This window comes from Archocentrus centrarchus, unplaced genomic scaffold (assembly GCF_007364275.1).
Source record: "Archocentrus centrarchus isolate MPI-CPG fArcCen1 unplaced genomic scaffold, fArcCen1 scaffold_43_ctg1, whole genome shotgun sequence".
NCBI lineage: Eukaryota > Metazoa > Chordata > Actinopteri > Cichliformes > Cichlidae > Archocentrus > Archocentrus centrarchus.
Genome location: NW_022060269.1, coordinates 1050647 through 1073908, shown reverse-complemented (window position 1 = coordinate 1073908; position 23262 = coordinate 1050647). Strand labels below are relative to the sequence as shown.

The 23262-nt window shown below is 41.1% G+C and overlaps 1 protein-coding gene across 1 annotated transcript; it reads left to right on the top strand.

Moving 5' to 3' along the window:
- The first annotated feature begins 19034 nt into the window (after window positions 1-19034).
- On the top strand, window positions 19035-21506 carry LOC115777124 (homeobox protein Hox-B1a-like). The gene is made up of 2 exons (XM_030724959.1): window positions 19035-19866; window positions 21154-21506. Exons 1-2 carry the CDS (start codon window positions 19047-19049, stop codon window positions 21504-21506), a joined length of 1173 nt encoding a protein of 390 aa, XP_030580819.1. The 5' UTR covers window positions 19035-19046.
- Window positions 21507-23262: the final 1756 nt, after the last annotated feature.

Below are 23262 nucleotides of genomic sequence, written 5' to 3'. Positions count from 1 at the left end.
TCACTCCTAATACCCAAACACTATTCTATACCTATGCCCTGCAGCAGCACACAGTGAGAAACACCTGTGGCTCCAGAATAGAGCCTTGAGGAACATTACTGATTTAAGGCACCATGAAATAAATTCCCTAGCAAGGAAAGTAAGGGTGTTTTTAAAGAAACCAATTTATTACCAATGCATATACTGCTAAGAATACTCAGGATATACACTGTTTAATTTATAGCTCACGTCAAAATCTGTTGATTAACCAATCACTCAAACCTCTGAAGTCTTGAAGCATTGTCATCTGTGATGACTGCATCCCTAACCGTGACCCTAAATCAAACCCTAGGCAATCAGAATATTATTTTTTTATGTATATGATTATTATTTTTTTATTAAATTGTTCTCCCTCGTCTTGGTAATCAGTGAACAAAGAAAACTAATTATTTAAAAATACATTGAAATCTATTGACACTGTTTCCAAAAGAAAAAAAAAAAATCAGTTTTGACTTTCTCCAAAGTATAGTTAGGTTGCGGTTAGGGTTAACATCTGTGATGACTTAGACCTCAGAGGGTTAAAAGAATATTCCCAAGAAGATCCTTGTCTTTGCTCTTTATATGTGTGTTTCCAGAAGTGTTCAAGCGACACTGACATTAGCAGAAAGACTGGGCACAGGTCTGATGTTATGCCTTTCTTGGCAGAGGACAAAAGAGTTAATTTCTTGTTTTACCATTAAAATCTATCACACTATGCCATAAAGACAGTACTTGGGAGGCATGAACACCAAGCCATTCTTTGCCATTTGAAAATAACAGTCACTCAGTTAAAATGGCCCAACAGTAAGTACTAGCTTGGTGTGCATGTGGCGCGCAGAGTTTTTTTGCTTTTTGTTGGTTTGCTTTTTGTAAGAGCAGTTTTAAGAGCTTTTGATGGGTGTAGTTGCTATGACGTGTTTTTCGCACCCTTCCTCCAGTGTGGATGGATGTCTGATTAAACTATGCTATGATTAGCTAAGTAGCTGCTTGCTAATGTTCAGCATTTAGTATCTGTCAGAATATCCATGTGTGGACCATGCAGAAAACACACATATGTCAATAATGGTGTAAATGGGCACATAACACTTGGCAGTCATTGTGCTATGGAATGATATGTAAAGTTACAGCCATTTTGGTGCAACATTTCTTGTGCTGTTGCCTTCCACTGTTGCTGGGATGCCAAACTGGCAACAACGTAGGTTATGTTGGAACCAACTAATCTTTCTTAATGATCTGAACTTAAGTTACTCAGCTTAAATTCTAGTTATTATTTTAAGGCCACTTTAGGTTAATTCAAATCAGTGGTTCTAATTTGAGGAGTTTAACTTGAACTGATGTGTTTAATGAACATGGTTGAGTTCGTTCAACATAAAATGATACTTTAATGCTAGTGTATTAGCAGACTGCCTAGGGGGAGTTTGTTATTATAAAGATGAGACTTGTCAGGCATCTTGGTAACGCCTCCAGACGCTTATTTGAGCAATTATTGTGAAGATTTATCTAAATTAACTTTTATTTCAAGTACTGTGTCAAATCCAATTTTAAAAATGGGGATTTAAAAATGTATCTTTTCTACTGAGGTTCTATTTCTACTGATGTCTTTGTTGCAGAATTCTCCTGTTTAAGAGTCTCCACTGACTCATCTTCTCTCCTCTTCTCTTATTGTAAGGGATCTGATTATTCAGTACCGATACCATGAAAAGTTTATAATCAGTGATTTGTGTGAAACTCTTGCGTGTGTGTCTCTCCTGTTTGTGGAGATTCACTAATGTTTAACTCCACACTAGTTTCAGAGATGCACAGTCAGTATAAAGTGTCTCATTAGGAAGGAATCACTTTACAGTTTACTCCTGGCAGCTTTCACAATCGGAATGATAATCCGAAGGCACTATTGTACCAAACATATTTGCTTTTACAAGAAGTGCTCTATAAGTTTTCTATAGGTGAGTGTTGCTTTAAGAACAAGGAAAATCCAAACTGTTGTTTAAAAATATTCAAACTGAAAGGCTAAATTAATTAACATATAGGAAGTGTATTAAACATGAGACTGTATGATGTACAGTTACTGTTACACACAATCTCTCTTTCTTCTACAACCATTCATCTAAGTGTGTCTTGTAGACAAAGCGATTACAGCAGAGTACATCTCTGTGCTGGGAGACATATCTTACCTTCTGAGTGTCTGCATGTGTGTATAAGGGACAGAGTGTGTGTGTTCCAATAATCTCTCTCTCTCCTGGCTGTCACCGCCTGTCGGCCTGCTGCCATGCTGTAATATGCGGACTGCTCCTTTATCTCTTGCATCACCATTGCCATCATTATGATTTCTGCCTGTGCGTATGTGGGTACGAGTATGTGTGTGATATTGCATAACTCAGGTGTGATAGATCACCCACTTAGCAGCAGTGGTGAAATATGTGAGCAGTGGATTTTTATCATCCTGGTCGTCAAGAGGAAACTTTCCTCTCAGACACAAAGACTGTCATACTCTGCTGCTGCTGCTGCTGCTGCTGCTTTACTAGCTTTGCTGCTGACACTTTGTGACCTACAAGTCAAAGGGATGGACTTCATCAGAAAATTAAGCACACCTCTTCATGTAGATCTTTTATACTCAACCTTCTATTATGCAGAAAAGGGAACCATTTCTTTCTCCTCAGTAGTTAATATTATAACATTATAGCATTATATGCTATAATATTATAGCAAACACAATTAGGGAGCAAGACACCAAAGAGAACATCACTGGATTACCAACATTTATATGCACAACGTAAAGGCTGAGGCAAATTTTTAGAACCAGGGAACTGAAGAAGTCCACAAAGAAGTTAATGTCTTATCTGTGACGTGATCTGTAACTGATTTTCTCACAACACTGGAAACGTCTGTTACAACACAGCTGATCATTTAGTGGTTTTTACAGAAGGAAAACCATACAGGCAGAGGCTGGTGGGAAGGCTACAGAAATGGGATTGAAATTCTCCCTCAGTCCTGTTGTGTTCTGTATACAGTTATTTGAATCAAACAGCTTTTGTACTAAACCCTTGAATAGAGATGCATATGGATCTTTGAAATTTAGAAACTTAGCAAGTTTCAAGTCAACATGTGAAAGGCTTCCATAAATAATAATAATCTTCTTATAATACACAAAATCTCTGTCAGAGCTTGTTCATTTCTTTGTCCGCGAACATCTTGATCAGGAGTTGAACAATCAGATTTGGCACACAGGCACATCTTAGGCCCACGAAGGTTCCTATCTATATCAGGTACTACCATGATGTTTATGCTAAGAGTGTCCCAATAATCATGTAATAAACTTAAATATTGATATTTTGTCAATAATACACATAGTATAATATTGTATTATTATGCAATTTTTCTTTTTCTCTGCTTTTATACATAACAGTTGAGTTTAATTAATTTGCCAAGAATGACAACCCACAATAAACAAAGTGAGTGATTAATGTCACTGAAACAAAACAAAACAAAACAAAGACGTGTTAAACTCCAGTGTTTTGTTGACCCTTCCATCCATCCTGACCCACTCTTTATGCCAGTTTTGGGGGTTCTAAAAACAATGCCACTCGACTTCCTCTTTTGTTCCCATGAAAATTACTATGGCCACTAGAGGGTCCTGTCACTTGAGCCTATCCAGACATCATTTCAAGGCATTCCTGGCATGACTGATGTCATGGGATTGTTTTCTTTTAAACCCCTCCCAGTCTTGCAATGAGTCTGAGGGTTTTGAAAGCAGAAAAGAAAAAGAAACTTAGCTATGGATAATAATAAGATGTTTATGTTATTTGATGGAGTTTAAGAAGATAACCTGCTCTGTATACAGCTTTGGTAACCAAAACTAAGCCTCTTCTCCTTTTAGTCCTAAGTTTTTTGTAACTGGGTGCAGCTTTTTTTGTGTTTTGAGCCACAATGCGTTTTTTTTTAGGACAGTCTCAAAAGAGGACAAGCTCTGTGCACAGCTTTGACAATTAAAACTCAGCCGCATTAGACTGCACTTCCATTTGTGGTCCTAGATTTGTCCTGGCCAAAACTTACAGGTTTCATTGTTGCTACTGTAGCCTATTTAGTATTTCTCTATTGTTAGGTTTATTTTTGAATTAAATTTGTAACATCTAAATACGGAGCGGCACGGTGGCGTGGTGGTTAGCACTGTTGCCGCACAGCTAGAAGGTCTGGGTTTGAATCCACCTTGGCCCAGGAGTGGAATGGAGTTTGCATGTTCTCCCTGTGTCTATGGGGGGTTTCCTCCCACAGTCCAAAGACATGCAGTTAGTGGGCTTAGGTTAATTGGTGACTCTAAATAGCCTTTAGGTGTGAATGGTTGTTTGTCTTTCTGTGTTAGCCTGGTGACCTGTCCACGGGGTACCCTGCCTCTGTGGCAGCTGGGATATCCTAAAAAGGATAAGTGGAAGAAAATGGATGGATGGGGCCTGAGCAACTTTTGACTGACTGGCCAGCTTGTTGGAGAGTGATAAAGTGTAAAACGAGGTGATATGAAGACATAACTAAATGGTTAATGGTACGTTCGTTTGCATCTACATAAGCTAACTTCCATTCATTGTTCTAGGTGAGCCAAAAAGAGATGATCAATGCTCTAGTCTAAAAGGGTAGCATTGATATATAGGTTTAGTGTGGGTGTGAGAGCCAAGACTGGGCAGCTATCTACACACACACACAACATACACACACACAAACACACACACAATTCTGTATATTGAGTTGTCAAGTGGAAGTCTTGGCGGATACACACCAAACACAAATCACTCTGTGTATGTGCACCAAATCTCCCCTGCGCTCTCTCTCTAATAGGTCAATAAAGAGTCATTCCATGGGATTTACTGGTATTTACCAAGGGACCAACACAGACAATTGTCAGTCAATTCAGCTGCACTAATTAACTGCCACTAAATAGACTGCTGAGTGGTTGACTCATACCACTAACCAGCAAGCATGGATTTAAGAACTCTCTGAAAAATCAAGTAATGATGATGCATCTAAACATGTACAATGGAAACAATGAGGTGTGTTTTATAACATTACACATCACAGTGGTGCTGCAGGTTTTTAAAAGACATTCTAACATTCTCTAGAGTCCAGCGCTGAAGGTCCTTAACCCTTACTTGAAAAACTGTTGTTAATACAATGTCTGTCGTGCAAAATACTTTTTTTTTTTTTTTTGCATGGCCAAACTTTGAATTTTCACGGTAGGAAAATATAGGTCTATTTTTGGTGCCTTCCATCTGGGAGACGTCCTGATTTTGTGATTGTAGCTTGTTGGAATGATTGATAGAAAGAATGGGTCACTCTCAAGATTTCAGTGAATTCCAGTATGGTACTGTGATAGGATGCCACGTGTTCAACAAGTAAATATTTCACAGTCCACTATTAGTCATATTATAACAAGGTGGAAATTACTGGGATGGTAAATGGACTAGTTCTTATATAGCGCTTTTCTACTCAGTATGAGCACTCAAAGCGCTTATACAACCTGTTTGCATTCACCCATGCACTCCCATTCATACAAGCACTTCCATTTTTATGAAGCTAAGTGCTTTTAATTACCTAACATTCACTCACATTCATACTCCGACAGAACGGTCGGAGAGCAACTTGGGGTTAAGTATCTTGCCCAAGGATACATTGGCATGTAGCCCGGAGTAGCCAGGATTCGAACCGCTGACCTTCCGATCAGTAGGTGACCTGCTCTACCTACTGAGCTACAGCCACCCCAATTACAGCAACTCAACAACAAAATGGTGGGCCACATAAAACATCAGCTGGTGCTGAGGTCGCCAACTTTCTGCATAGTTAATCGCTACAGACCTCCAAACTTCATGTGGCCATCAGATTAGCTCAAGAACAGTGCGTAGAGAGCTTCATGGAATGGGTTTCCATGGCTGAGCAGTTGTATCCAAGCCTTACATCACCAAGCGCAATACAAAGCATCTAATGTAGTAGTGTAAAGCACACCACCACTGGACTCTAGAGCAGCAACTCAATAGAACACCTTTGGAATAAGTTAGAGTGGGGACTGTGAGCCAGGCCTTCTTGTCCAACATCAGTGTCTGACCTCACAAGTGCGCTTCTGGAAGAATGTTTGAAAATTCCCATAAATACTCCTAAACCTGTGGAAAGACTTCCCAGAAGAGTTGAAGCTGTTATAGCTGCAAAGTGTGGGCCGATATTATGAATACTGCTGGAATAGTCCTATATAAGAATCAGTCCATTTACCAGCCTGCTATTATGTTCTGTCTCATGGCATCTGTGCACAGCCTGCACCTAGTAGTCTTGCCTTGTATGGTAGACCCCAGCCTCTATCAATTTTGTGCTTTTCTGATACTCACGAATCTTCGTTGTTTCATCCTGGATAGTGGGTCTGACATGCACTTGGTCCTCGGCCTCCTTCCTTCTGCTTAGGGTACAGTCTCAGGGTGCTGGATTTGGGGTGAAACTCTCCATGTAAGGTCTGTGTAGGTTCTCAGTCATCCAGGTCATAGTAGTAAGTTCTGAAACTGAAGAAGCCTTTCGGATGAGAGGTGAAACATTTTCAAGAAAGAAAAAGAAGTCCAGTTGCCCTTTTATCAACCTTCAGAGACCTCCATGTAAGGAGCTTTCTTGTCTTGATATCAGTGTCTTCTGTCTCCTCCTTAGCGTCAATGTCTGCAACCTTCTGGTAGTGCAGGCCTCTCAGTTCTGATCACCTTGCCTTTCTTTGTTACCATATTCGGTATACGTAGCCAGTCTTGTTAATGATCTTCCTCAGAGGCTCAGGCCTATACAGAACAGCAGTGGGCATAGACCATCGCCTTGGTGAACGTGCACTTGATGGTGACTTGTGCAAGTGACTTGAACTTAGCCTCTAGTGTTGTTTTCCACATCCCCATTGAGTTCCTGATGAAGGCTCTTCGGGTCCTGCTGATCTTGTGCAGTTCTAGACATTCCAGAATCTATGTATGAGGCATTGAGTCATAGGCTTTCTTGTAGTCAATCAAGGATGTGTAGAGACTGGTCTTGCAGTCTTGAGTGATCTACCAGTAGCTAGTGTTTTGCTTCTCTGGTGTTTCTGCAAATTCCTTTCTAGGCCCCCTCATACATATTGAGCAATGTGCTTGTTTATTTTAGCCTCTATGATGCCTGCATTACCGATGAGACAGCAGAAAAACAGAAAAGCATCCATCCATCCATCCATCATCCATCCATCATCCATCCATCCATCCATCCATCCATCCATCCATCCATCCATCCAGTCAATTCAATTCAATTCAATTCAATTCAATTCAATTCAATTCAATTCAATTCAATTCTATTTATATAGCGCCAAATCACAACAAACTTTTTTATTGTGGGTAAAGACCCTACAATAATACAGAGAAAACCCAACAGTCAAAACGACCCCCTATGAGCAGCACTTGGTGACAGTGGGAAGGAAAAACTCCCTTTAACAGGAAGAAACCTCCATCAGAACCAGGCTTAGGGAGGGGGGGTCATCTGCTGAGACCGGTTGGGCTGAAGGGAGAGAAAAGTCATGCTGTGGAAGAGAGCCAGAGATTAATATTAATTAATGATTAAATGCAAAGCAGAGTATAAACAAAGTAAATAAGGTGAATGAAAAGAAACAGTGCATTATGGGAACCCCCCAGCAGCCTAGGCTATGTAGCAGCATAACTAAGGGAGGGTTCAGGGTCACCTGATCCAGCCCTAACTATAAGCTTGATCAAAAAGGAAAGTTTTAAGCCTAATCTTAAAAATAGAGAGGGTGTCTGTCTCCTGAATCCAAGCTGGAAGCTGGTTCCACAGAAGAGGGGCCTGAAAGCTGAAGGCTCTGCCTCCCATTCTACTCTTAAGTATCCTAGGAACCACAAGTAAGCCAGCAGTCTGAGAGCAAAGTGCTCTGTTGGGGTGATATGGTACTATGAGGTCTTTGAGATAAGATGGTGCCTGATTATTCAAGACCTTGGATGTGAGGAGAAGGATTTTATATTCTATTCTAGATTTAACAGGGAGCCAATGAAGAGAAGCCAATATGGGAGAAATCTGCTCTCTCTTTCTAGTCCCTGTCAGTACTCTAGCTGCAGCATTTTGGATCAGCTGAAGGCTTTTCAGGGAGCTTTTAGGACAGCCTGATAATAATGAATTACAATAGTCCAGCCTAGAAGTAATAAATGCATGAATTAGCTTTTCAGCATCACTCTGAGAAAGGATGTTTCTAATTTTAGAAATATTGCACAAATGCAAAAAATCAGTCCTACATATTTGTTTAATATGTGCATTGAAGGACATATCCTGGTCAAAAATGACTCCAAGATTTCTCACAGTGTTACTGGAGGCCAAAGTAATAAATCCATCCATCCATCCATCCATCCATCCATCCATTTTTATAACTGAAACACTGTGCAATAACTGGAATACATGCCTGTCTAGGTCACCAGGCTATCACATCTCACATTGTTTCATATGATATCTATTCTTTGTCTGAATTACCTGCTCAGACATGAAGGGTTTTTGGCTGCAGGCAGATGTTCTCTTTTGTGGCCCTTTTCCTTTTGGGTGTAAATGTGTTGTGAAGATAAGAGCAGCCTAGCTGACAGTGTCTTATCAGAGATGGCTGATTGTAGCGAGCCAGCATGAAAATCCCCTCCAGCTCTGACTTCTCTGCTCTGCTTTCCACTTTTCTCTCATATCACCATTCTGTGGGCAGAGGAACATTACATAGCTGCTCTGACCTCCAACATTTGGCCTCACTTTGAACATTTGTTTAGTGTACAGCTACCACTTTTATAGCTCCTAGCAGTGCACTTCTATTATCTATGGTTGCTAATATTGGCACTGACAAAAAGTCAGAAGACTGAGTTGAAGGTGGCAGAGTTGAAGATGCTGAGATTTTCACTGACATTGACTAGAATGGTCAGAATTAGAAATGAGTAAATCAGAGCAGCAACTCAGGTTGAGGATTTTGGAGACAAAGAGAGGCAAGGTTGAGATGGTTTGGACATATGCAGAGGAGGAATAGTGACTATGCTGAACAAATGATGCTGAATATGGAGCTGCCAGACAGGAAGACCTCAGAGGAGATTGATGGATGCTGTGAAGCTGGAGACTGGTGTGACAGAGGAGGAGGATAGGTGAGATGCAGACTGATGATCTGCTGTGGTGACCCCTAATGGGAGCAGCCAAAAGAAGAAGCAGACAGCCATAAATATTGCCTCAAGTAGTGCACTTATAGTATTTGTGGGTGCTAATAGGCACATTAATTTGCCAACAGTAGCAGTTATGTCAAGGCTCTGGAGTTTTATCATAGCGCACTGCAACACTATTGGTTAAGAGGTTTATTTTTATTTTTTACATAATAAGAACAGAATTAACTATTTAGTATTAAATTCAGATAAAAATTAAACATTCAGGAGCTGAGATAAACATAAATTATGAAGAAGTTGTAAGAATAAGGTGGTATAATGACACACAATATCATATTTACTGTCTTATCAATAAAACCATAGATTCTGCAACTTTGAGGCATTTGGACATCATTAATAATACTGTGGCTCAAATATGTTACAACTACAACTGACTGGATGGGTGTAGCATGACGGTACATAAGATTCAAGTAGTTTGTACAGTAGTTAATTTAATTATTTTGGGGAATAAATACATAAATATATAAAGAAACTAATTACCTATGACTCTATGTGTTTTTTGTCATAATCAGAAAATATCAATATTGGTTTTCTTAAGCAGCTTTCAGAATGGCTTAAATCATTAGCCCTTGCACTTGAGCTCCTTCACTGTTACAAATGGTGACGCTTCAACTTGGTTGTCATTTTGTGAAGGGGAAGAACTGGAAGGCTGATGTAGGGAGTACGGCAGGTGGTGAGTGAAGATACTCCTACACAGTGTGCTCTGTGCCAGCACACGATGCCACGCACCAAGGTTCAGATCACTTTCTCTGAATGTTCTCCCAGAGGTGCATCAGTCCACTGACAGTCTCTGCCTGACCCCTGTGAATGCTGAAAAACAAGAAGCACCCTCCTGGTCACAGAGCTGCTGTGGACTTTCACTAAAAATTGTGCAAACCCAGTGGAACATAGATAAAGAATTAACTTTTATCACAGGTAATGAAAGTCAAGTCAGCTGAAAAAAGAAGCTGATGTTTCCTATTTGTGTAAGTATGAGGTCTGTGGTGAAATTACAGAAGCGTAAGTGCTCATAGTGGGATTTAAAGTGATCCTTTGAGACATAAGATAAACTTTCTTCTGTTACGTGGCTTAGCAGTTCTGTTTTTTCCCCATTTCAGAATCAGCCCAATATACTTTGCAAGGTACTAAAATTCTTAAAAAAAGATCTATGAGTTCATAATCATGAGATAATCCATGTTTATCACAGATGCTTTGGCCCACTCAGTGTCATGTGAGTCAAGTCAAGTCATTTATAGTATATTTCAAAACAACAAATGCTGACAATGTGCTGCATAATGTTACGCAAGTGGACAAAGCAGGAAAAATAAAGAGTTAAAACCTCATCCATGATGAGCAGTTATTCTAACATATAACGCTTTGCTGTTAAAATATTGTTTTTGGCTTTGAAACATGTTCTTCAAAGTCTTGGCAATCAGGGGACAAAATCTTTTTTCCAAAGAAGTCATTTTGCTTTTCTCTAAAAGACAGGGTAGTAATTAGGCTTATTAATCACTGATGATAATTTAGGCCTCATGGGGTTAATAATTAAGTCTCAACTGAAACTGGATTAAATGATCTGCTATGAGCAGTTAGTTAGTTACAGAGACTGAAGGAGGCAACTGAACAAGTGTTTTTAAAATTCCTTGGTTTATCTAATCACCTGCCAAGGATTCTATGAATGTGCTTTCCCATTTCTAAACAGTTTTAAAGGATGACCTTCCAAAGAAAGGTGAAAAAGACAACAACAAAAAAACACACACACACGCACACATCTGGCATGTCAGATTACATGACAGGGGTCAGAAAAAAATCATGGTGGACAGATTCAGCATACTCTCAAATCTGTGAATTTGACTCCTGCCATAGGGAAAGGACTCTGTTGCTCTTTCCAACATCCGATTTGTGTTTGTGAAAAAGAGGCATCCATTTTCTGCAGGATACATAAAGTAGTTCAACTGCAGTATCAAACATCAGGTTGGAATTGAAACATCAGTAAACTGTGAAATGATGATGCCCTGAAGAGGTGCAAAAACAATGAGGCTAAGTGATATGAAAGCAGAAGGTCTACTTCTGCACCTCTGGACATCATGTACTGAGCAGACTCCACAAACACAGAAACGGTCAATATCACTTTAATTTCATTAGCAGATTTATTTCATTTTATCTGACGGTCTTAAATCTCGGAAAAGAAATTAAAAAAAAGAAAAAATCAGCACTGCAGACAATTCTTCTGTCGTTCGCCATCAGTCGAAATGTGTGTAAATGTTATTAATAAATTCTGTTAAATATCTGCATCAGTGGTTCAGGTTTCAGAGTTAATGCAACTACGTAAGCAGTCTCCTTTCTTTCCTTCACTCTGTCAGTGCTTTGCTTTCACTCCATCTCCTATATCAATTTCCATGATTTTCTGAAAGCCCCTCTTATCACACACACACACACACACACACACACACACACACACACACACACACACACACACACACGCAGGCACGCACGCACACACATGCACACCTCCGCTCGCTTCCAGGAATACTGGAGCATAACTTCCTGATTCTGGAGCCATTTGGCCTGTCTGACAGGAATATTAAAAAGAGGCAGTCAAATAAAGAAAGCTGGAGAGGAAACTTGTCAAATCAGATTGCTTAATTTCTTTGAAGCAGGGAGTAACGTTATAGTCACAGGTTTATCAGCTTCCTGCTGTCTCTGCCTCTTAATTGTAGTTTTTAACTTCTTTAAATTCAGTCCTGGACAGACACCACAAAAATGCAAACACTCAGAAACAGTAACAGATAGTCTGATGTGGTGTGGGGCTGAGACAAGCCAGAACCTTGAGGTCATGAACTCACAGCTGGAGGCCCTGGAAAGTGGAAGAACATCATCAGAAAAAACTGTTTTCTGAACAATAATTTGAGCAGGTTGCACATTTATTTCATTGCATTTATTTCTACTCCCACACAACAATAATTGCTGACATACAGCTCGTTAGTGGGCAGCTGTGACATGCACTGTCATGGTTCCTGGACTGGTTAGAAGGTTTCTCTGCTTTTGAGTGTTTTTTCACTCACTCATTGCTTCTTGAAGGGTTTGGGTAGGCCCCGCCTAGCCCCACTTATTAGGTGGAGCTTGCAGTTCCGGTGCTTCAGCCTACACACCTGCTGCTCATCTACTCGTCAGCCAGCACTCTTTACCAGACTGTTGTCAATGTTTGTGGTAATTAGGCTCTCAAATGTTCTTTGTGTGTTCTAGAATTCTTATTAATGTTCTTGTTTCTCTGTTGTGCAGAAACCTCTCTGGTTTCCCTGAAGTGCATTTATTCACACATGAATATCTGAATGAAAACTTACCTACTGCATCACTACTGGTCTGCCACTCTCTGGAAGAAGCTACTCAAAACTCACCTGGATAACTCACCTGCTTGTCCCTGTCCACTGTTGTCAACTGGATGGACCTTTTGTTTGTTTGGTTGTTTGTTACAGCATTAGCAGATCATGGAGCCTTTCAATAGTTCCCAGAGTTTAGCAACAATACAGTAGCCGTGCCATAGAGATAGATCATCACAGAAGTTTGAGATACACTTTTAAAAGGTAAATGTTAAAAAAAAAATGACTGCATGCTAACACCACATCTAAATGAATTTAAAACATGTTGAATTATACCAGTAAATCTGTAGATTTTGGACTTTTGTTTATCAATGCCAGATTAGTCTTGCAAACACATAATATTAACTAGGAGTACCTAATTAATTTGTGAATTATTTTATGTTAATGTTATTTCATCCAACACTGAAATTTAAAAAGAAAGGGTTTAAAAAAAAAAGGCTTCAAAACATGAATTTTTTCTGGCTTGTTTGAGTGAAATATTGGCTAAATATAACATTTTGTTCCACGAGGGACACGGTGAAACAAATGTATCCATTGAGTATGACTGAGTATGAAAAAATGATAACTGTACAACAACCAGGGAAACAGCTAGCTATTTTCTGTTACAAATAAAAGTGTAAGTGTATATCTGAGAGGTTTTGTAAGGAGTGTACTTCGGCTTTGTGGCCTGTGGTTTGTGTAGGCTTTAACTGTTGACTTCTCTATTATTTTGCAGCTCAGCTCCAAAAGCTTAGAGAAGGGGGAGGACACAAATGAGACTAAAAACACAAGGTAAGTTTAAAATATGCTACCAGCTCTGAAATAATATATAAGGCTACATGGGAATTATACTGAATATGCATTTACACTCACCTTTGTCCATCACAGCAGATCAGAGCAGCATCCACTGCACTGCAGATGCAGCACTAATCTGTCTGTTAAGCTCCTGCTTCCTTCTCTCCTCATTTGTGAACAAGATCCCATGAAACTTGAACTCCTCCACTTGGGGCAACAAGTCATCCCTGACCTAGAGTGGGCACGCCACCTTTTTCAAGCTTAGAAGCATCGTCTCAGACGTGGAGGTATTAATTATTATTCCCACCGTTTCACACTTGGCTGCAAACTTCTCCAGTCCAACCTGGTGAAGCCAACAGAACCACATAATCTGCAAAAAGGAGAGACAAGAGGTCACCAGAGTGGAAACTTCTGCCATGAAACTTGGCTATGCCTCAAAATTCTGCTAATAAAAATTATCAACAGTGGTGACAAAGAGCAGCCCTGGCAAAGTCCACCACCCAGCAGGAATGAGTCTGACCTGCCGCTGCCAATGCACACCAAGTACCCCATACTCCCAAAGCATCTCCCACAGGATCCCCTGAGGGACACAGCTAAATTGCCTTCTTCAAGTCCACAAAACAGGCTGGCGACCTGTACAGGGTGTACCCTGTACAGGTCACCCTATGTCAGCTAGGATAGGCTCCAGCCCCCCACAGCCCTGAACAGGATAGGCGGAAGTGAATGGATGGATGGAAGTCCACAAAACACATGTAGACTGGTTAGGCAAACTGCTATGTACAGTTGAATATCATCCAGAGGATAAAGAGCTGATGAAAACTGCATTATTCCTCCTGAATCCAAGGTTTCACTAACAGATGGACTCTCCTCTTCAGTACCCAGGCGTAGACCTTCCCAGGAAGTCCGAGTAGTGTGGTCCCTCTGTAAATGGAGAACACCGTCTGTTCCCCCTTCTTAAAGATGGGAACCACTAAACCAGTCTGCCAATCAAGATGTACTGCCCCAGATCTCTATGCAACATTGCAGAGACATGTTAACCAAGACAGCACTAAAACATACGTACAGGGTTTTAAGGAAGCCAGGGCAAATCTCATCCCCAGATCCTGCTTCTTTTACCAAAGGCATGTCAGTGGCATTAAGGAGATCCTCAAAATATTCCTTCCACCACCCGACTATATCTTCATCTTCAGTTGAAGAGCACCACTTTCTCCTCCTGAGTTCTGGTTGCCCAGAATCATTTCAAGGCCAAACAAAAGGCTTACAACATCTCAGTACACTTTCCGCAACAATGGAGGTGTGAAACACGGTCCATTTGGACTCGATGTTCCCAGCCTTCCTTGGAACACCATTCCTTCCAATCACGCTCATGCATGTCTCACTGTCATTGCCCACACGAGCACTGACGTGTCCCAGTAGGACAAAGGAGTCATCAGGTGCGGCACCCTCCAGCATTGCACCCAGCAACTCTATGAATACTGGGTGCTCTGACCTATTGTTCAGCACATAGGTTCAATCAACAGTCAGGACTCATTCCCTGACCCAAAGGCACAGGGCAGTAACCCTCTCATCCACCAGTAAAAACCCCAGTGTAGTGGCAGAGAGTCAGAAGGATACAAGAGTACTTACCCCTACCTGCTGCCTCTCGCTAAGATTGGAACAGAGTCTAGGCCCTCTCTAAGAGACTGCTTCCAGAGCCCAAGGTATGTGTTGAGGTGAGCACAACTATATCTAGCCAGTATCTGTCAGCCTCATGCACTAGTTCGGGCCCCTTCCCCACTAGAGAGGTGACTTTCAATGTCCAAAGAGGGGTCAATGTCCTGACCCCTGTGGCACCTCCTGGTGATGAGTAAAGAGGAGTAATAAAAAAGAAAAAGAGGTTAATCATAACTTTTCATGAATTTTCACTATAATTTAAAGATGGACTTTTTAAAAACTCTAGTGTGTGACTGCCACACTAAATTATCTCCTGACTTTAAGCTTTTGTTTTGTGTTTTTTTTTGTATGTGAACTGAATTTATTGATTAAAAAAAATTCCAAATAAACCAATAATTGAAAAAAGGTTAGTTAAAGCTAAATAAAACATTGCTTTCCTTGTTTGGTTTTTTGTTTTTTGTTTTTTTGAGGGGGGGGGGGGGGGGGGGGGGGGGTTCTGTGTTTATAGACAAATAGCAGCACCTCTTACTTTGCATATTAATATCTGATATGGCATTACCACGTGGTAATTGGGTATGAACCTGAACTACACAATAACATTACTGAATTCCTACATGGGTGTAAACAAGTCAACGTGGGCACAGTTGAGTTTGACCATTTGACCCCTCTCTCTCTTTCTCTGTCCTTTAGTCTCTCCACCACCCATGCAGCTATGTGGGCGTCATTTAATCTTCTTCTTGTCCTGGTCTGTTCCTGCAGACATCCTGCCCACTCATTCTGCCTCTCTTTCCTTTCAGCCCCTCACTGATGATTAACCTCCCTCCTTGTCGCTCGCCCACGCCGCTCGTTCTGATTTCGTCATAGCGGCACGATTGCAGTGCGCCTGCTGTCAGGCCCTTCACAGACGCTCTGGAGGGGAGAAATTGATGATGGGTTCATTGGAGGCAGTTATAATGGAGGCTAATGAGCAATGAGAATGTGTCCAGGCTGTGAAGTACACACTTGATGAGCAAATATTTAATACAGAAATGAAGAGATTTTGTTCTGTTTTACCCCAGAAAGTGTCTGACAAGAAGATAAAAGGGACAAATTGATTTAAACAGTCTTATTCTGGAACTTTTACAGAACAAAATATAATTTAAAATAAACTTCCCCAAAAACCTCAATGACACACACAGTTGTAGGCCACTGACACAGATTCACACACACAGTACATTCTGTTGTCATCCGTGCTTCCTGCTCTGCTGGACCAGCAGGGTTTGGCCCAGTAAAAAGCCTCCTGTCTGCTTTAACCTCATTTGTGTAACAGATCAGCTCATTCATTCAATTAGCACACACTCTCACATGGGCACCTGCACATACACATTCACTCATCGGAAATCTATGGCTTCCCAATGCAATTGTTGAAAAGTAAACTGACTCCCAAAAGTCCTTTGCGACTGAGCTCTGTGATCGATAGGAACCCTTGAGTGGGTAAAAAGATTTCTTCTGTCCTGTAGGAGAGAGTGTGCCCAGGAAGTGCTTGTTATAAAATACAGCTAACTTTAACCAGAGATGGCAAAATGTGTCGCTAGTGTTTAAGTTATATAGTATGTGATTAGCTGAATGAATGTATGACTTGGCTGATAAGCATGTTGTTAGTGCTGAATGCTACAGGCAGACTGCGAGTCGGTGCATCATCCACACACAGACATAAATGTCAGAGCTGAACAGCTGAGGCTCAAACCTCATCTGAGGATTTGTTTCTCACACACTACTTTGTAGCTACTGGTTGATCATTATTGGATATTGCACAAGTATCCCAATTTTTTTTTTCTGTTTATCTTTTAATAGGACCGGTTCATAACAACAGTCATCTCATTGTGCTTTATGCTATAGGTCAAGACACTATAAAATCTGGGAGAACTCCAATAAGCTGTGTGTCCCCTATCAGCAAACACATGCAGAAGGTGGGGAGGAAGAGCTCTCTCTTAGCCTGACAGTACTAGTACTAGGTTCAGGGAGGAGCAGCCGTCTGCTATGAGCAGTTGTGGGGTGAAGGGAAAGAGAAGACAGAAAAGACAAGCTAATGTATTTTCCACACCATAATATGTCTTTGTTGTCATTGGTAGCTGCTTCAGTCGCTCCCCTCAAGGTTAAGATTAATTTTACCCACTTCCCATCAACACAAGTCACTGAACTTTTCCTGATATTCCATAGATATAAAGTTGTTTCCACATTAGGAATGTTGTTTCCTAATGTGGAAACAACATTAGGAGCTGCAGCTGATTCATATTCTGAAGCTGTTTGGTCACTTTGAGGAAAATCAGGTTGTAAAATTTTCCCACAGATGTCCTTTCTCATATATAAATAAGATCCTTTTGCAGTAGTAGAAATACTCCATGTGGTTTGGGGAAGAGAGCTATCTGAGTTTAAGAAGCCTTCAAACACTGTGGAGCTGTTATTAAAGATCCTTTTAATTTCTTACAACTTACAACTTTAATCAGTTCTATTTATTTGTGGTAGTAATGTTTTAACTTGCTACAAATAATTACAATTACATGAATCAGGCTGATTGAGAAAAACTGGAATGAGGGCAAACAGTCACATCAGTCACCAAACTGAGCACAGTCCCCGTTTTAGCATTCTCTTCATGTCCTGCTTTTAGTGTTACAGGCCTTCAAAGAAACAGTGCCTAAAACTGTCTTTTTTCATTCACGTATGCAATAAGTGCAAATATATTGCATCACATTAGAATTCTTTTTTTTTTTTTCAGTCAGCTCATATTTATACAGTTATGTATAAATTAAGAAAGGGCTGCCCTTCAGAGTTGAATTGTCTTTTTTAGCATACAGATCTTGCAGACTGTAGCCAGTGAAACAAAGACTCAACAGTGCAGAGCAAATCATCACTGACTTTGATGTAATGGTGTTGAATGTTTCTGAATCACAGTTTATACTGGAGTGCAATGTTATAGTGACAGATAAGGGACAGAACTATAATAACTTGGGCTTTAGTAGATGTGGAAACAACATTAGGAGCTGCAGTAATATTTAACAAAGTGCTAGTAGCGTGGTACCAGTGTACAGTATTGGGCTTATTTGGTTTCTGTCTTCTTTCTTTGAGCTTTTTGCAGGGAGGAGGTCTGGAAGCTGCAGGCCGGCTCACAGGTCCTCTTTTATTCTCTGCCTCTCTCTTTGCTCTGACAGATCCGTGCTGATATCAGATTGATGGGCCGGTTTGATTGAAGTCTCTTTGTCGTGCTAATGTCACGGCGAGTGATGGATGAGGCGAATGGGCCAACGCAAACGCGCGCGCGTGCAAACTCCACTCCAGAACCGAAAGAAAGCCCCTCTCCCCTCCTCCCGTACACACACACACACACACACACACACACACACACACACACAATTCTGTAGTTCCCTTGCTCCCGTGACCAGCTAACAAACTTCTGGCCACCGGTCACCATAGGCGACGAGTCACGTGACCTGCCATAGAGGTAAGAATAGAAGTGACACGGTAAGACAGAGAGAGGGAGATAGCTGAAGAGGAGGAGAGAGAGAAAATTGGAGAATTTGAAGACAGACTAGAGGAAGACGGCGTGTAACCTGTGTGGAGTTGAAAACGTGACTATACTCTTTTCAGTCCTCTCGCGTGGTTTTCCACTGACACTGATGAGCCTTCGGAACTCGCAGAAAGGCCTTCAAAACACACAGTTACACATATTGAAACAGAGAACACGACATATGTGTGCTTCTCTTTGGAGACGTGAAGCCTGGAAATTTCTACAGTTTTTTTTTTGTGTGTGTGTATGTTTGATTTTTAAAAATACTCGTTTTTCTATTTTTCAGAGATATTTTTGACTTTGGAGATTTGTGTCCTTTTTTGTGCGTGTAACAGACAGATTTCACACCATACTGCCGAGTCTAGGAACAACTTTCAAATGGAATTTTTCTTTAATTGATTTTTTTCCTTTCAACGAATTTCTATTGACTTCAGTCGTGTTTTTTGCTGATAAAAAAGTTGGGACATTTTACTGGTGGCTCGGGTCTGCATGGACAACATGAACTCCTTTGTGGAATACTCTATTTGTAACCGACCGGGAACCGGCATTTATTCTGCGCCTAAATCTGGATACCATCATCACTTGCACCATCACCTTCCTCTGGATCAGCATCAGGGATTCCCTGTGGCCATCCAAACTGGCCTCAGTGGCCCTCCTGTCCCCGGGTCCAGAAGTGACAGCACAGACGGAGGAGCAAGTTACACCGCGGATGGAAGGATGTACGGGGGCGCTGGGGCGGACACCGCCAGTGGAGGAGCAAATCATTATCATCATCAACATCCTTCTCAACATCAAGAACAGCATACGCACAGCGGCTACCATCAACATCACAATCATCCTCAGCTTCACCAGAGCCAAAGCTTGCAGAGCGTAATACCTTCTCCTTATAATAACGGCTGCAACACCGGGGCCTATGTGGGCCAGGCATGTGCCACAAACTCTGAGTACATTGCTTCGACGGGCCCCCCCAACTCCGTCCATCCGCAATATTTCGTGGAGGAGTCTTTGGCCTCCACCTACTGTCATCAATCAAATTTCCCCAGCTCGGCCCCAACCGTGGGCCCCAGTTACAGCTCTCTTGCCGGGCTGTACTGCGGGCCTCAGCGCACTCTTGCTGGGTCACAGTACTCGCAGCAGATTGGCGGGGGGGTTCTTGACGCAGGGAGCTACCTAGAGCTTTCGCCTGGGGCTGGCTACGGGGAGCTGCCGGTATCCCAGGACAGAGAAAGGGGGGATGATGAGGTCCAGCAGGCCGGACAGGGGCAGACCTTTGACTGGATGAAGGTGAAGAGAAATCCGCCGAAGACAGGTGAGGGAGGGTTCACTGGTTCGTTTATGGTCATATAAAACCTTTTTGTGAAGTTAAGCCTGCGATCCATTAAAATGTCTGTATGATATGTAACCGTGACGTCCAGCAGAAACGAGAGGATGAGGGACAATGGCCTGTTTTTCATATGAAATAAATTCAAAAAAATAAAAGAAGTGGGAGTTTGTTTTAAGAAGCAACGAATGTAGCCTGCAGTCAGGAACATGATGTGAAGAGGCGAGCTTTAATGGACAGGGAACAACATTGTTTTGATCGGAATATTTTTTTTAAATGCTTTCTTTGGCTACAACATTAATTTTACCCTTTTATACTAAATAAATGATCGTATTTACCCCAGAGGACAGTTTCAATTTTCTTTGTGCAGATGTCAGATGTTTGCTTTCAAACGTTCTTTTCGTTTCACTTATATTAATTATTCCAGTGATCAAATAAGCCAAAACAGAGACACAAAAACGAAAGAATACCACATGTGGTTTTCCTCCATCAATTAGGGACGCAAATAATGACCTTTTTTTTTAATGTTTCGAGCACATTAAAAAGAAAAAGAAAATCCTCTAAAAATAAAAGATTTCTTTTTCAATACCATCAAACAGAACAAACTAGTCACAGATAAATTAGACCTTTAAATGGTTTCATTTTAAACAACTGTTAAAACAGATGTTGAAATTTTGAAATACGAACACAACATTTTTCTCATAAGCAGTAAGTAGAGTAGTTAACTCTTCGTTGCATTGAGGAAAGCTTTGAACGTTCTTACTGCGGTGCAGTTCATCAGATGACATTTTAAACACTGTTAATCGAAGTGTTTTTTCTGACTTAGTTACTCTGCAGTCATATTCTGGGTCAGCTACGGCACTCTGATCTCTCTCTCTCTTAATGATTATAGCAGACAGGTTATTTCTCCCTGGGAAGTCTGTCCTTTGTTATCTTTAAAAGCAACACCTCCAACCCCACCCCCACCCCCGCGCTGCTTCTCCATCCCTCCATAGGCTGGTGTCCTTTAGCCTTGTCCTTTATTGCCATTCTTTGTTTCAACCTCACCTCAACTCTGTGAAATTAAACTTTTTATTTAATTAGTAAAGGACTGATTATAAAACAAACGTCCTAAATATATCACTATTTCCTGATTAACAATAAACACATTTAACTCAAACAGCAATATTGCTTTTCTTATAGTCCACTTTTATTTATTTATTTATTTTTGGCAGTTTTAAAAACTGACGTAGCGCAGAAAACTTCCATCTAACAGCTTGTCTTTCTTCCTCCAAGTCAAAGTGTCCGACTTCGGCCTTTCCGGCGCCCACAACAACGCCATGCGCACCAACTTCAGCACGCGGCAGCTGACGGAGCTGGAGAAGGAGTTCCACTTCAGCAAGTACCTGACGCGAGCGCGGCGCGTGGAGATCGCCGCCACGCTGGAACTCAACGAGACGCAGGTGAAGATCTGGTTCCAGAACAGACGTATGAAGCAGAAGAAGCGCGAGCGGGAGGGCGCCTCCGCGTCTGCGCCGTCCTTCTCCTCCTCTTCCGGTACCGGCGGCGGCTTCAACAAGGAGCAGGAGGACACCGACCGGTCCTCCGCGTCTACGTCTCCGGGCGCGTCCCCGAGTTCGGAGACGTAGTCTGGGTTAGGGACAGGCTTGTCTCACTCGATGACGTCTGCAAGGAAAAGCCCCGGACTGCTTTGGGGAGAGATTTTCTCCATATCCCAGAATACCATATATATGGCTATATATGGCCGACCACCTATTCAGCGTCAAGCCTCCATCACGTACGTGTAATTGGATACAATAATTCGTCTCATTGCATTTTAGAGAAAATAAAAATGTAATATAAGTGACATAATCGAGATTTTGACTGCAGGAACTGCATTAATGGAGCTCATACCACGGAGATCACAAAAATGGTTAAAAGAGGGGGAAAAAAAGGTTGATTATAAACAAAATAGATGAAAACATTTGGATGATATTTCCTACCCGAGAAAACCGTTAATCCAATGAAGGAATGTGATTTTAATGTTATTACTTTTTCACTGATTAGGAAGCTGAAATGTTGGGTCTTTTAGCAGAAATCATCCATGCAGCATGCTGGTGTCTGCTGACAGGATGAACTTTCTTTATATGAGGTCTCAATTGTAGGGCTTGATGGGGCTTTTTGGTGCATTTCCTACTGATAATTTGTCAATAGTTTAACATTGCATTTGGAAAAAATATATATTTTAGTCTTTCTGTCATAGCATTTAACTTTCTATATTTAAAAGCCAATCCCATAGATTTAACTTTTTAATATGTCACTAAAACTCACCTGAAAGCCTTCATGAATGCTGCAAATGCAAATGAACTTGGAGATACACAATCATGTACATACAAAATCTGTGAACATAATGATGATGTGGGGTCCATGTTTAACTCACATTCTGGCCTGAGCCAAAATAACTACCTTTATGTCAGGAACACAGGAAGCCTCTGCTCATAAGATTATAGCTATTCCTGTTACACTTTGAATGTACCCTTTTCTTCTGCCCGTTTTGAGTGTTTCTAGTGTTGTTCTGTACGTGTGTGTTCTTTCCTTCACAGCGCAAGGCCTTTGCACTACATGAATCCAGTGTGACACTTTCAGAGAAAACACTCATGAAGCTGGAATATTCTGTTTTCTTCAGGTTTTATAAGCAATAAAAAAACAGGCTGCGACTCCTGTGCAGTCTGATGTACAGGATTAACATGTTAGACTCAGGTTAGTGTGGAGTGTTTGTGAGTGCTGAAGAGGACAGGATTTAGGGAACGTACTGAACTTAAAAGGAAGTATTCAGTTTTACTGCCTGCCTCCTTCCCCCCCCGAGAATAAATTATTGGTCTAGTTTGTATTTTTGATTGTGGATAATGGGGGGAGGATATGTGAATGGGTGGGTGGGGGGTGTAATGTCCCTTTTCCAATTACCTCTGAAGGCCATTGTTAAAACCAGACGAAATGATATCATGTAAGTGTTTTACTCCTAACGTTGGTGTCACTACACTACAGATACTCCCTCAGCCTGTACCCTCTCTAGTTCAGAAGCCTTCATCCACACACATCATGTTTACATCATTGAGGAGTAAATGTCATATAACTTGTAAGTTGTGAGGTTTGATTTTTTTTATTGTTGTTTTTACAATGTTGTTTTTAAATGAGAACAGACTGAGTTTTATTAGTTCTGCTGCCTTAAAGAGACTCCCAGTGACATTTCTGCATGTCTTTTTTTTCTACTTTGAGCTACCTCATTAAATAATCTTCTGTCTTTGCAGTGAAGTCTTGATTATTTGTGTGGAAACTGACCATTAAGTGTCTAATACATTGGTGTCAAACTCATTTTAGTTAACAGACCTCATGCAGCCCAATTTG